Here is a 16,346-nt window from a genome sequence, read left to right as displayed (position 1 = left end):
CTTCACGAAAAAAGTTACTGTCTTCAGTTCTTCATCAGAAAACGAGTTTAGTGATGCAGCTTTCGAGCTGATAATACTTGACGAGGTCTGATATGCACAGTAACAGCGATAGTGAGGATGAAGTATCTTCAAATACACTTCGGAATTTGTACACCACAAACTGCAGTAATTAAATTTCATCCGAAAACGAATTTTGAAAATCTTAATAATCCATGCTGCTTGGATTACACATTTTCATAATTTACACACACTTTACTTGATCGGGATAACACGGTTTTTACACTACGCCATATTAAATTCAACCGAGTAACAATTTTCAATGCGAGTGTTTTGGTAGAGAGATAGCCAGGGTCAAGCTAATTTGTTTTGCATTTTGTAGTATTTTTCTTGTACTTTCACATGGGTAATAAATGGTTTGAATATATTTGCATGTTTGGGAGTTATTGCTGTTGAAAATTGAGTAATTTTTAAACGAAAACTTTAATTTTCTCCGCAAATATTGACGATAGCCAGTTACTATATTCTACAAAAGTATGTAATTCTACTGTTAGAAAATCTTTGCTGAACATGTCTAATGCGTATAAATACTGTAGAAAGAACTGTGGTCAAAAAATTGATTTTCGTAAAGTCTCCACAAAAATTGTTCTTTATCTCTAAAACTATAATAGCTAGAAGCTTACTTTCTTTGGAAAAGTTCTTTGTAATAATCTTTTCAAAAATTTTGTAGAACTTTGTTTTGCTGTATCTCTTACTGTTCAAAAAATAAATTTTTTATCTAACTTTTAGGGGGATTAATCAACTAATCGTTCATGCCATATGAAAGAGCTTTTAACGCTGAGAAATTTCTCCGAACGTACTTAACCAGTATAATCAACCATTTCGGCGCAATTAAAAAAACGCGTGTTCTGATACCAATGGGACCACTGTGCGACGTCTGGGTGACAAACTTTTACTGTGAGCAGCCGATTTGGAGACAAAAAGAGAAACGAAAAAATACGTCACCGTATGCTTCCAGTCAGTTTGCAGTTTATATTCTCAAAGCGCAAAGCAAAACGGGAGATCGACTGTTTGCTTTTGCTGAGATGCCGCATGAATTGTACGACGGCAGCAGCGCAAGCGGCAGTTTGACTGGATTAAAAAAACGGTCAAATGATCGTTCAAAAATCGGAGTTTGAATGCGGAAAGTTCGCATTCACGGCAGTCACATTCAACTTGCGATCCCTTTTTAAGCCCTGGTCGAGACGCGCAACAAATTGGCGACGAGTAGCCCAGGACCATGTACAATGGAGAGGAATTCTTGATAGAGCCGGGGTGGCTCTTGGCTGGTAGAAGAAGAAGAGAAATAAATGGAACTATATAGTTCAACGATTCTTAACGTAGAGTCACGTAAAATGAACTTTGCAGATCTTAGGTTTTGACTTTTAGCTAAAGTATTATGAAATGTTTTTATATATTTTATACTAAATTATAATAACATTTCAAAAGAAATTTGAACCTCCGATTTATGATCAAAAACGCAGATTGGTTTACAGAGTAAAATAAATCAAACAAAAATAATCCAAGTATTAAAATGTAGATTTTCCAAGTGTCTTTCGTACCAGAAAAACAGAAACAGGGAAGCGAACAGTTAAATATTACTAATAATTATTTCAGTAAGAATCCATAACTATCATATCACACTGCACTAATGTTTCTCTCGGAAGATTTGATCAAAAACTCAGTAGGTGTTGACGTGGGACGTTGATGGTTTCCTAATATCCAAACAAAATTATTCGATTTGCCTACTTGATTGAAGTTACCACAGTTACTATGCAATCTAAGCATTCGCTGCTTGCAGTGAAGAAATCCATACGTGGATCAGAAACCGCTTAACCGCTCGTATCAATCTCATCTTGCAAGCAAAATTAAGATGAAAATGAAAATATGATCCTGCTGCGTTATGGGAACACTCACGGTGTGAAAGCTTAATTAATTATCTCCGCGTTGTTCAACCGCCAACTGTCCAAGCTGGAAAATTGTGCAGCTTGCAAAACAAAGAAAGAACGATAGTGAACTATTTACTATACATAATGTTGGAGTAGACATATGTATTGTTGACATCGGTATACAATCTATTTTAAACACTGAAATAGACGGTAACCGAACAATTGAAAATGTGTCGTAATATTTGCCCTAAGTATATTTAATGGAATACCTTCGTTTATTCCCCCCTGTAAAACTTGCACTTGTTAATTATCTTGCCTGGAATAAAATAATTGTCAAACCCATGTCATTGTTGTTGTTTAGTGGAGGAGAATTTCATCGCAACTTTTCCCAAAGTTAGAGCAATGCTTATTTCTGCGAACCGTACCTGGTACCTGCAAACCGGTAGGTATCTAATTTATACAACATTTCCTCCAGCGTTGAAACAACAATCAGCATGACAAAGTCAGGGTAGGGGAAAAATACGGGAATGGGCGATGAATATTTTGAACAATTTTCCAGCGACATACCGTGTAAGCTACCGAACTGGACCCTCGGCACGTCGTTGTTTAGTGCGAAGCGAACTGCTGGCTGACTTTTTAAATCGATTGAGAACCATCGGAATTCTGCCACACCACACCGGTAGGTAATATTTTTATTTACACAACAGATCTCTAGGTATTACAGTAAAACACGTTCGCTATACTATCCCAGGAAAAGTTAGGAAGTCAGTCAGACAGTAAAATGTCAGTCGGACAGCAAAATCGAGCAACTGTAATATGGATGTTAAAGCTGATATTTATGCACACAGCAATGAGTAATGGGGAATAAGAATTAAGGAGAATGTTTATCGAAAATCGGTTTTGTAACTACCCTGAATTTAATATGAATTCAAAAATAAAAAAAAACTCTAGACGGCCGATAATGTTAAAAAACCCACGCAACAGATAATCATAATCGAAATAAGGACTCAATCATCAACTCAATGCCAATCTTTCCAACATTATACCATCAGCGTGAACTATTTTCGTTCATACGCACGCGATTTATTACTACTTCATTATATGGCTGATGCCATAAACGAAATGTACTGCACATTAACAAAGAGTTAACATGTGTTATTGGACCTATTCGAACGAGGCGCAATATGTTGTCGCTTGACACTTGCCGATCTCAATGGCACTGTAACGATGCAATCCTCTCTAATTGATAATTTAATGGCAGCCTATGGTATGACGTTAGGGTTTTCCAGACTACTTTTACTACTAAAGTGTTTGCTTTTCTAAGCCCCCGTCCCGTTCGGGCAATTATTTTTGCCCATTCTAACCCGCTAATAAGGGGATCATTTTGATGGCGGGAAATGGTTCTTTATGACTTTGTGGCCAGGACGAACCCGGGAAGTGCACTTTAAATTAGTATATTATTCATAAAATCATCCACGGTCAGCTTCCCCTCGCTGATAAGAGCCGCTACCAACAACAGGCTGACTGACGCTTTTGTTCTCTTGGAACCCCGCGAGCAGAAATTGTTTCATCATCAATAGATACGGGCGCCAAACGGTATTTATCACCGGTGCTGCCTCCTGGTGTAATGGAAAGTTGATTGCCTAATCGTTGCCATCGCCCGCCTACTTCGAGTGCAGCATGGCAGCGGAAACCATGCTTTCCTCGCTCGTCCTTTTATCGTCATCGCTACCAAGTGATGGCCGTCATCAACGAGTGCGAGGCGAATATCGGAGAGTGCTACGATTGTCGGTGGCTACACACCAGGAGAGAGTACTATAAAAGGATTCCGTCGCACCGGTGTACCAACAATCACGCAACATCCGCTGACCGATAAGCATCTTATCCTTCCAGTGCTAGAACACCAGTGCAGTTGTGTACCCGCCGACAAGAGCAACAGTTGTTTCAAATTGTGACAAAATGTTCAAGTTCCACGTGGTTTGTGCCGTTCTGCTGGTCGTCTGCCTAGCCTGGACTAAAGCGTTACCAGTCAAGGAACAGGGCGTTGAGGATTTAATCGACAGACTGCAGCAAATCAAACAGCTAAACGATGGTAAATTATCTCTAACGATGTGTGTCTCTGTGTGAAAACTCGCTTGCGAGTTCAGTGGAATGTCTGAAACAACAAAAACAAGTGTCCCTTGTCAAGTTAAAACCCACAAATTGTTTGTATCCCAGTCAATCGTTACAGTGTGTTCTGTTACTGTTACTAAAGTTAGTGTCAAGGAACGCTTAACGCCTTCGGTGTCCGCCTCCGTGAAGAAGTCATTCTTTTCAATTTCCGTTCGACTTGTTCGGCTTGTTCAGATGGTCTGCTTGTTTCAATCAGTAATGATAATTACATACTACGATGGCGGGAATCGTATTTTAAAAAAAGTTACGGGTTCCGGACCTGTTTCCTTACAGTAACTATTGTTTTCTTTTTCTTTTAATGTTTAGAATTTTTTTTGGTTTCATTGTATTTACAAAACATTTTCTACAAGTTACTTCCGTTTATTATCCAAACACAACTTTTTTCTACAGTTAACCTAAAATTTATCATAGGATTCTTGATCAAAACATTCTAACTCTTTCTGGATTATCAGACTTTCTATTTTCAGATTAATTCATTTTAAGCAAGGGTTATTATTAGTTTCTATGTCTTTGATAAATTGATTTTATGACTAGCCAAGAAACCATACATTTTAAATTTAGTATTCAAAGCCAAAATCAATTTCATGCAAATGACATTAATTTTCAAATGAATAAAAAAAAACAATTTCTCTGTAAAAATTCTTACCGCTTATTGATTCTGCACCTTCATTGACTCGGAGTGCCACAATGCTTATAAGACTAACGTCAATGCATTAAACCTTTCTCTCAGTAATCTCAGCACACACATCATTATAATATATTTCACATTATGGATCTGTTATCCATTAATTAATCACGTTTTCCGCACCGATTGCGGTTTCCTGTTTTGAGAAACCAGAATATGCGAATACCACGTTTTAATCCTCGATATGATTGAAAAATTTAATTGCAGCGTTCGGTGCTCTTTCCGTTGCTAGCGAAATATGCTAATTTCAATCAAATGTAAACAATGAAAGAATCATAAATCAAATTTAGCAGACATGCTGACAAAAGCGCCTAGTATGTTGTAAACATACAAACGTATTGATCACACGTCAACGCATCGCGTTAATTGACTCGTTCTGGTTCACTTCACAAATTCACATTTACGACCGGCACTAAAACCTTTTAGCATGCAAGGATTTTTGTTGTTGTAAATATCCTAAAAAGCATTGATCTGCATTAATGCAATAGTTACTACCAGTACCTAAGGCAAAAATCCATCGAATTAGGGTCGGCTGGTGGGCGCAACCTCTACGGGTCATAAATTTACTACCTGATTATTAATTTAGACTGTAACTTTTTTTCGCTGTACACTATTTCTAAAATGGTGTCTAAAATCTACTCAGATTGCACTTATTTGGCAGTGTTGCTCCTACGGGTTTGAATATTAAATCTGCCACCAAGCACGCTCTGTATATGTACTAATCATCAGTTATGTACTGGGAATTTTTCGAAGAGTAATAGGAAGCCACATTCTAAAGACCGTGGATGCTTTCTAGGAGAATGAAAGGTGTTGATACGGCGAGAAGTCATAATGTGTTGGACTTCTCATCCCGCTGAACTATGAAAGAGCACAAAATATTATAGAATAGATGGTGATTTTTAAACCAACTCTCTCAGTATTACGTTTAGTTGCTCAATTGCTACTCAGCTACTTGTTTTCTTCTTTCGTTTTACCTCATGTTTTTTCCTAATATACTATTTCAAAAACCTTTGCTTCCTGAAATTTCACATGGTTTTTCATTCCGTTTGTCAAATGCATTTGTTTCAATTTCATTCAATATAGAAACCAACAATTAAATGTCACGCAATATCAATACGTTATTTAACATTACTGCAAGTAAACAAATAATTCTAAACAACATTGAGGCAAGTTTGATAGCAATTCTTGTTTATCCAAAACATCACGCTTGCTTATCAGCGTAGAGAATCAACAAACATTCTGTTCCATGAAATGGTAATTTAAATCGAGATTGCCTTCTCATTACTGTCGATAAAGTGTATTTTGATTTATTTTTTTCATAAAGTTCCTCTACTGAGCGTTTAAGTCGAAACTTAATATAAATTTCTTGTTTCTTTCTTTATAATCTTTATAACAATTCTGTAGACAACGGCAAAGAAAATGATATAAGAAAGTAATAAAGTTATATACATTGACAGGGCCCTTACGTAGAGAGAGGGTTAGAGGGAAAAGAATGGAATATTTAAAAACTAGCAAAGGTCATATGAGAGCGACTGATTTTTTTACCACAATAAATCTATTTAATGGTCACTGTCGTTCAAGACTCCTACAAAAAAGAACTGAACTTTTAGTAGGTTCAGTATTATTCTCTATTCCGCCGGATCAGCTTGTTGAACGAAAATGGATCCATTCTGTCAGCAATATCAAATGGCTGAACCAACTCGTCGAACGAGAGTGCATAAGAATGCTGAACGACGGTTTTTATCTCAAACAAAAAAATTGGAATGGAACGCTTGATTTGCTTTAGGATTTAATACTTTTGCGATAGTGTAATTGCAGATGTTGCTGTAAGCGTAAAGTGAAATTCAACTGCTGTTAACTTCTAATAGTATTTCACATTATAGTGCTACAGCTGGAACATATTACCAGCGTAGATGAGAAACCCAGAGGATACATGCCGTTATTAAATAATTAAATGCATTTTTATTTTACAATATTAACAAAAGTAAATAGTTGCAATTAATTTTTTGCTTTAAAAACTGTGCAGTTGTAACGTTAATGTTGAGAAGCCCGATTGAGCTTTACGTACCCATTTCTTGTTAAGAAGGGCATATTATACTATATTACCCCAGGTGTGTAACTCTTGAACCATCGAGACTGACGAAGAGTAATTTCTAGAATAATCATAAACCATGAATCTTAAGATGAATTTCACATTGCCCTGATAAAGTCTCTTGAGAGAATAGAGCCACTCTCGAAGAGTGTACTACATAATTAGTAAAACGCAATGGAGATTCGCTGAAGCAAAACGAAGTACGACTGACCTATCAAGTTAGATATCGTATCTGTGACACCTCACCAAATATCCATTACTGGCCAGTCACTTTTCCACTACCTTTTCTGCGGGCATCCACTGCACACTCGATCACACTCTGTCAACCGACCAGTTACCGCCTATTTTCCAAGTATCGTGTCAAAACATCCCTTTACTCACTTCAGGCAAAACCTTACATATAGCATAAATAACAGGATACTACATCCTCCCCATGCGCAAAATAAACAACTGATATTTAAGTTATAGTTTCAGGACAAGTATGAAGACTATTATATCATTTATGTATTGATGCAGTAGTTTAATTATTCTTGTTTGTCTTATTGAAGTTGCCTTTTCCCAACGAGACCTTAATAAGCGTTGACCTTTGGCCCTTTCCGGTGGTAATCTTCATAAGCGCCCAAGCAACAATGTGAGTTTCATTGTACTCTTATGGCGGTTTTCATTATCAATTTTGGTCTTAAATGCCATCATAAGAGTATAATAAAACCCAAATTGTTACTTGGGCGTGTTCTTATTTATTTATTTATTTTGTTTGGCTATGAGCTAAACTCACAGAGAACAGACATCCATTCACGAACAAATTTTTTGGGAATTGTTGGATAAAATTTCAAATTAAAATCACCTAATATGCTAGCGTCACCACCACTATAGTTTCCCAACTAAATGATTCTTTTGATTTGCACACTGACAACCTTTGGCTCCTCTGGCGCTAGTTTATATGGACTATAAGCGTTATGCTAGCGCCAGAAGCTAGCTGTTGTGAGTTTAGTGTAGAATTTTATGCGCCTTCAGCGACATCATCACTATAGTTTCCCAACTAATTTGACATAAGTTTTATCCAAGTGGGGACCTTTTGCTTGGATGTCTGTTCTCTGTGCTAAACTCTGCGCAATCTATTTCTCATTTAGATTTTTACACAGGAATGACTCTTCCTATTTGAACCTATACAGTAAACTTAACCTGTTTTGATTAAAGCAGAGGAACGTTTGGTGCGAAAAATGTTAGACTGAATACTGGGAAAGTTTCGATCTGCGGCTAAAACTATATTGGGTTTAGTTTGTGGCAGTGGGACTCCAACCCACAATTTCTCGATTAATGCTCAAGTGCTTTACGTATTTAAACTATACCACACCCATGCACAGTGGTCCAATCAGCGAAATACGTGATCGTGTGATATTGCGCCAAAACGTGAAGTTTTTCGCATATAGTGTCTTTAGGAACATTTCTTGGTATAACACGCCCGTTTTTGTGAGAGAAATCTTTGGGCGATTAATTCCCTTAAAGTGAGATACGAAATTTATTTTCATGTACATTCAAGATACAGGTTTGGTACTTTCGGCAAAGTTGTAGTAAATATCAATGCAAACAACTTTTTCAAAGACACTATACTTGTATCTCTTCATGAAAATTATCTATGAAGCGTTATTCGTGGACAAACCCTTTAAACAGTTTTTAAACCCTGAGTTATTCTGGTCAACTTTTACGTGTTCATAGTTTTCTAGAAAGTTGTTTATCTTGCTAAAATAAACGTTTTTGTAGAACATTATTATAAGTGATTTTCTGCAGTTTCGGAGATTTTGAGCATTTTTGATGAAAAATAGTACTACTTTGTGCTTAAATATTTCCCAAGGTGGCAAATGGTGGCAGACCAAACAACTCCTACTTAAAAGTACAACAAAAAACCTTTAAAATCAAGTGTCAATTGACTGTATCTGTTTGTATCCTCAAAGGTTATAGTTGTTTTAAAAATCCTTCACAGTCATGTTTATCGAACAATTAAAATGTACTTCGGATGCAATAAACGCCATTTTGTTTATGTTGACAATCTTTTTCTAACAAGTTGAGTTACCAGCAATTTTTTCGCCTATTTTCGAGTCGAAAATGAATGTAGACTGAAAATTATTTGACGCAATTAATAACAGAAAAGCTTCCAAATAACTAACTTCAGTCTATTTCGTTCAATACCTTCGATTGGTGTCTTTTCGTAAGATCTCACTCATAATGGGCTGGTACCAAATGGCCGAAACACAAATGGTCGAATCACGAATGGCCGAAATCCAAATGGCCTAATTTCAACAACAGTCACAGAAGACCGAATTTTGTCGGAATGACTTTTTAGTCTATTTAATTAGAAAACACGAATTGACAAGCAGTTAGCAATCAACTTTACTCAAACAAAAAATAAAATAAGCAACACATATTTTGGTGTACTTTTGAGTACGAGTTGTTTGATCTGCCACCATTTGCCACCTTGGGAAATACTTAAGCTCAAAGTAGTACTATTTTTCATCAAAAATGCTCAATATCTCCGAAACTGCAGAAAATCGGGTATAATAATGATCAACAAAATCGTTAATTTTAGCAAGATAAACAACTTTCTAGAACATTATGAACACGTAAAAGTTGACCAGAATAACTCAGGATTTAAAAACTGTTTTGAAGGGTCTGTCCATGAATAACGCTTCATAGACAATTTCCATGAAGAGATACAAGTATGGTGTCTTTGACAAAGTTGTTTGTATTGATATTTACTACAACTTTGCGAAAGTACTAAACCTGTATCTCGAATATTCGAGAAAATAAATTTCGTATCTCACTTTTAAGGAAATTAATCGCCCAAAGATTTCTCTCACAAGAAGGAGTTTGTTATACAAAGAAATGTTCCTAAAGACACTATATGCCAGAAACTTCACGTTTCAGCGCTATATCAAACGATAATGTATTTCGCTGTTTGGACCAGTGTGCCATGTATTAATTAGTCTCAGATCTAGTGTGGTTTAACACCGTTGTGCCTCGACAACAGTAGGCACCAGACTGTTAGCTTCTACAACAATAAAGTCGATAACAGTCTATCTTCTCGTGGTAGAAGCAAAGGGCAGTTATATTACAAATAATAACCGTCACCGGGGAAGCGTATGTGTGCGAAAGATGACATGCTTGGACTGGTAGGGACAAAACTAGATCTGAGACTAATTAATACATGGGTGTGGTATAGTTTAAATGCGTAAAGCACTCGAGTACTAATCGAGAAATTGTGGGTTGGAGTCCCACTGCCACAAACTAAACCCAATATATTTTTAGCCGCAGATCGAAACTTTCCCAGTATTCAGTCTAACATTTTTCGCACCAAACACTCCTCTTCTTTAACAAAATAGAGTTTACGTTTGACCGCGAAAAAGTCAGTGAAAGTAAAAGGAAAAATTAACCTGCATATAACGGGTCCAAGCTGACAGCTTCACAAATGGGCTCAAGCTGACAACCTCGTTGGATTTGTTGGTTGTTTGTTTTTTTAGCACAGCCAGTGCCAAGTAGGCAATTGATGCAAAATTGTGAAAATGGTTAGTTAATTGCATTTTGTAAAATCGTTTCTAGTTTGCCGCGAACGAAAATATGACGTCATGACAGCCCCCTGGATTTTTATTTGTTTGTTTGTTAGCCATAGCGCTTGTTACGATATGTGAAAAAATCGATATGCAGATATCGAAAATTCGGCAGTTTCGCCCAATACGGTATTGTTTTGGTGGTCTGTCATGAATGCTTATTCCGGCGCTGGTACTCAAAACCAAATAATCTGTTCTCATCTAAATAACCTTTCTTCGCAAAAGTGCTGTTTTGAGCGAAAACCACGTAGCCTAATCACTGCAGACACACCCCACTTCCGAATCAACTCCAAAACAAGTTCTTCCGGCAACTCGAAATCTTCCTTCACGTGTAAATATCTTAATCCCATCTACCATGTAATATACCAGTCGTGTACCAACACGACTCTGTCCAGAATTATCGTGGCAAGATCGCCAACGTGACCAAATATCCATTACTGGCCACTCACATAACTGCCCTGACCAATTACACGCTACCGCTTTTTTCCCAAGCATCGTGTCAAAACATCCCTTAATTCAGGTGCAATGCACCCCCCCCCCCCCCTCACCCTGCTAGCAAGATCTCGCAGATTTATCAGCCAGGACCCGGAAGAGTTAATCGCGGGCAGGCCGATGACACCTAAGATTTATTTCTACCCGTGCCGGTCAGTGATCCGACCGAGCAACGGTGCCGGTAAGGCGAAAACATTGTTCATTCAATTAGTAAACGTACCAATTAAACCGCCGCGTTCGCACCACACATTTCCTGTAAACGAACGCGCGAATTTCCTAACCCGCACCAAGAATCGGTGGCAAAACAAACATGCTATCGGATTTCACCGAATCGCTAAATACCGAATTGAACGGCCGTTTGAAGTGTTGAGGCCATGTAACTTAGCAGTGGCGAACTGACATGAAAGGGTTGGCCGCTCAGCGAGGCTGATATGCTCGGAGCGTGCCAGCCTCATAAGTATATGTCTAGCTGAGGGCCAAAAATGTATGCGCGAGAGGGAGGCTCGACGGACGGCGTGATGTCTGCCGTTACGCAGAAATTAAGTTAGAATAAACGAGGATTCCGATTTTACCCGCCGAACCGTCCGGTCGGTTATAGGAAAACTGTATTCTATTACTTTACGAGCAGGTACCCCGCACTACATGTCAGTGGTGACAGCGGTGGGATCCGAACCTGCTGGCTTTCGGATGTCAATGCAGAAAAAGATTGACGACAATGCATATCACTAACTTATTCAGAAGGGCTACTAACTGCATTAGGCGTTTTCTGCTGAAAATGATGTGTGCCATCGAATGGGGACAGTCTGCCAGATGCAATATGATCCCTCTTTTCGGCGGAAAATTTGCAATCCACTATATCCGCATCGACCTATCTGTGCAGCGGGTTTTGCCCAGGCCGAATGAGATCAATTGCTTTCGGCGAACAGCACAGATCAGCGCATTCGGTTACTTGATCTCTGTTAAACAGAAAAAGATAAGTTCTAGCACATTGGATCGATGATACTCACCCGCATAGACCTCTAGTTTGATCTCCGGTATTGGTGATGTTCTCTTCAAAAAGTACTGGGCTAAAAGTATTTCAGTGTTGATGACTATCTATTTAATAATACTTACGTCCGAGTAACATTTTTGCACAAAAATGGCTCACAAACTATAAAAACTTTAAAAACCACAATTGAAAATATGGATGACGAAAAGTACTGACTGCTTTAAGTAAGCTCCAATCATTGTCAATCAACGACTTACATTTCAATAATTTCATTCCGTGGCAAAACGGTATTAAAAAGCGAAACGAAAGCGAAAACTTTTATTCCAATGTTATGGTTTTAAACTCATTTTCATAAAGTTGATCGGTATCGTTTACTATAATCCACTACTACTTTGCAAAGAGTTAAGAGAAAACAAGTTTTTTCTTCGGATATTTCACGCTTGTGTGTTTGGTTATACGTTTTGCGTTTCGGTTACATGTAATTACCTTATCAGTGTATCAGAGATTTCTTTTCGGACTGTAGACCAACGCCATAACGTCCTAACGAAATCACGGAAATTGAAAAATTACGGTGAAATACAATGACCAACAAAAGTCTTATTTATAGACGTATCACTTATTCTTTTTTCCTTGTTCGTATTATTCAAATGCTTATCGTTCTATTTGAAAAAGGCTCCTAAATTTTTTGCGCGGCATTTTGCAAGTGTCATCAATAATATTACGACCGCTGATACGCAATCTTTAAGCAATATTCCATTGGATTCATTACACGAATAGCAGCGAAAATCAAAATTATATCAAACTGTGTTACGGAAATCGAATAACTTATTTTGGCTAACAAAAATAACAAAATATAATATCAAAATTTTGCTCCTTTAAGACCAAAAGAATAACTAATTGTGTTGAGCGAATAACAAAGGAATAGCATGACTGTATTCAGGGTTTGGAATAACATGTTTTAGTATTATTGAGGTACTGGATATCAAATGCAGTAGCATATGACATTAAAAAATCATTTCATGAAAGATATTGAATGTCATTTTAAAGACATACTAAGATACGATAACGCAATCAGCTATACTAATCTTACTACCAATGTTCTAAATATCTACTCAATAACAAAATATATTATCATAGGACATTGGTAAGATGCTTTTTAGTATGGCCTCCTGCTCGGGTAAGCATGGATATTTTTACGATAAGTGAGCACTCTGTCTCGTCCGCTAGACGAAGCGTCCAGTCGTCTTTTTCACCTGGACCTGGCATAATTCCTACAGCTATTTTAAAACAGTGCTCCGAATGCCGGGTATCTCCATTGACCTGCATGTTTAATTTGTCGCTGCAGCAGCAATACTATTCGGCAATCTAATGTCATAATGTCGGCAATGTCGTAAACTACAGAGGAATAACGTGTGCTGAATCCAGAACATTCGAGACTGTCATGAAAGACATATTAATATTTGCAGCCAGCCAGAATTCTATAAGCACACTAACTACAGCTTGGATTCTTTCTCGGGCGACCTGTAGAATCAAATTTGGTTCGGCGTAAATAGCATGAGTGCCAAAGCGCAAGTTGATACTGTTTATACTGATGTGAAAGCCGCTTTTGATACCGTTAAACATATATTCTTTTGAGCAAGTTGGAGAAACTTGGGTGTACCACAAGATTGTGCAGATGGTTGAAAACATACCCTACGGATAGGCAACTTTCCGTACAGCTCGATAACTGCCAGTCTACCGCTTGTACGAATAATTCTGGTGTACCACAGGGTAGCAATTTGGGACCACTGCTATTCTGTATCTACATAAACGATGCAGCGTTACCGCTCAATGAAGGCGGAAGGCTTTCCTTCATTGATGATTTAAAAATCTATCTTGTAGTCAGACGAATTAAGACTTCTGGAGTTATTTAGTGAGTGGTGCGTAAGGAATCAATTATTATTAAGTGTAGAGATGTGTTTTCACCGCACTAGAAGCACAAGCAGAGGCAGACTTTGATTACGAAATTTCCGGAGCAAAGCTAAATAGGGTAAAACAGGTGAAGGATTTTGGAGTAATATTTGACGAGAAACCCATCATGAAGTTCCGTATTTCTGCCAACATTGACAAGTCCAATCGTGGTCTTGGGTTCAATGACCAGCTTTACTTCAAAGCTCTCTATTGTTTTATTGTACGGTCGACGCTGGAGTTTGCGAGCATTGCTTGAAACCCTCTATCTATGTCTATGTGATTCTCTAGGCTAGAAAACATACAACGAAAATTTGTTCGCTATTGGCTTCGTCATCTTCCCTGGAGGGATTAGCAAAATTAAAGCCGTACGTAGACCGCTGTCGTCTGTTGTTGGCTTTAAGCATGCTAAGTTGACGTAGACATGTTTCGTAATTTTTATTTGTCTGCAAGCCTTTTACCGGCGAATATGCTGCACCGGACATCCTATCGCAAATTGGACTCTACACAATCATCGAGAGTTTTACGACCCAGAATGGTGCTACAGAAAGACTCCTATTCAATGCAATACGCTGCCAGCTGTCCCACCGCTTCCACGATCAGACAATTCAACTGCTTTGCTGACCTTTTTAATTTTGACAAACCATCACGCATTTACCGCCAACGAATTCTTGCACTTGACAATGTAAATACCAATAGAGTAACGAGGGGTAAAAGTGCGATGGGGGTAAAAGTGCGATTCAATAATTTATCAGTGCCAGTGCTTAAAATTATCAGATGATACTCATGAAATTGAATATCAACTCGCTCCCTATGTAGCTGATATTTATCAGCATGAAATCATGAAAATCAATTTCAATATCCAGTAACGATATTATTGGAACAGATAAGCATTATTCCATCTCTAAAACTGAATATCAAATATCAGTATCAACGAATTCGAAAAGAAAAATGATACTCAGTATCAAAAATGTCAGTTGCATCTCGAGGTGTTGATATTTTCACTAAGCGTTGTTTTCACCATAAACGTTTTCTACTGCAATCTGTTGCGTTCCAATCCAATAGAATATAAATATTCAGTACAAGGCGCTGAAACTGATATTCAGATTCACTGCCATGGAACTGAAAATGATATTCAGCTCTGACTTTTTTATAACGCATTATGAATTTTTCGAAACGAATATACAGCAACATCGAAGCTCAGCGGCTTGGTTTATCAATGAATTTTTATTCCAATGATAATAATATTCATATTCCTTCTTGAAAAAAGAGTTTTGATATTGTATTGACTTAAAATCAATCATTTTGAGTTTCGATAAAGTGATTTTTTCCAGCACCAGTGCAGATTCCGAGTAAATTGACTACATTGGCATGGATGGGTGACTACTTTGACAGATTGAACCTATCGTAAACATTTGTTGTTTACGAAGCATAGTTGCTGAGTTATGGGTAAATGTTATTGTAGAGCGGTTTTGATGTAATATTTCCAGTAACAGGAGGATATTACTTGTCGAAAAATTGTAGCAGCGTTTTACATCACTCACATATTTCCTTTTAAAAATGCAATGAAAACAATTTACAAAATATCTTTCGTTTTTGCATAATTTGCTCAAATCACTCAAACGCCTAGTGGGGCAAAAGTGCGATTCGCGGACGGGGCAAATGTGCGACTCATGGACGAAGCTAAAATGCGTAGGTAATTATATACCGGTTTAGACATACTAGATGTGGAAGATCTGCAGGATGTTGTGTGCTCTACAGATGCTGGCCGAAGTAAAACAGGGTCATCCGCTGGTTATATAAAAAATAAACGTTTGGTAAAGTTTCGATCTGGCGGAGGCTGCAGTACACCAGCGGAATATAAAAAAGGTGCCAATTGAGCATATTTCTTTTTGAAACTTATCACAGATTGAAGATATTATGGTTTTGTTAGCTACTGTTGTGCTAATTTCATAGATTTAAGCTTCGCACTTTTGCCCCGCGGTATACGCACTTTTGCCCCGCTAGTGGGGTAAAAGTGCGATTCGGCACTTAATCAGAAAAATGAAGAATTTATTTTGCATAACACTATTACCTCAGATGAATTATATTTGAATGTGAAGATATTGAGTTATTGCATCAATATAAAATATATTTTACTGTTGTGCCCCTTATATCTCATGAAAATTGATGACGATTTCAAACGTCGCACTTATGCCCTGCCCTACTCTACTTAAGTCATTTTTAAGAATTCACTTTACAAATAAATAAAAATTAGTGATTAGAGATTAGATAGATGGAAAATTAAAGCTTCAATCTAATTTGCAAATTGTCTTTATTTGCACAAAACATGATCTCAACAGCTCACGAATCTTTGTTCTTAGACAGATGTGAATAGTAGAACTGGTCAAAACTTACTTCAAAGTGACGAAAACACCCAGCCGAACAGGTTACAGAAATAGAA

At 37.6% G+C, this 16,346-nt stretch overlaps 1 protein-coding gene across 1 annotated transcript in view; it reads left to right on the top strand.

Annotated features, from left to right (window-relative positions):
- Positions 1-3,884: 3,884 nt before the first annotated feature.
- LOC128738596 (uncharacterized) overlaps positions 3,885-16,346 on the top strand; it is a 32,166-nt gene continuing 19,704 nt past the window's right edge. The window contains exons 1-2 of the mRNA XM_053833849.1: positions 3,885-4,017; positions 10,330-10,341. Coding sequence (XP_053689824.1) covers positions 3,885-4,017; positions 10,330-10,341 — 145 coding nt within the window. The remainder of the gene's footprint in view (positions 4,018-10,329; positions 10,342-16,346) is intronic.

This window comes from Sabethes cyaneus, chromosome 2, assembly GCF_943734655.1.
Source record: "Sabethes cyaneus chromosome 2, idSabCyanKW18_F2, whole genome shotgun sequence".
In the NCBI taxonomy this organism is placed as follows: Eukaryota; Metazoa; Arthropoda; class Insecta; order Diptera; family Culicidae; genus Sabethes; species Sabethes cyaneus.
Note: the sequence above shows the minus strand (reverse complement) of the source record. Positions and strands in the feature narration are given on the sequence as shown.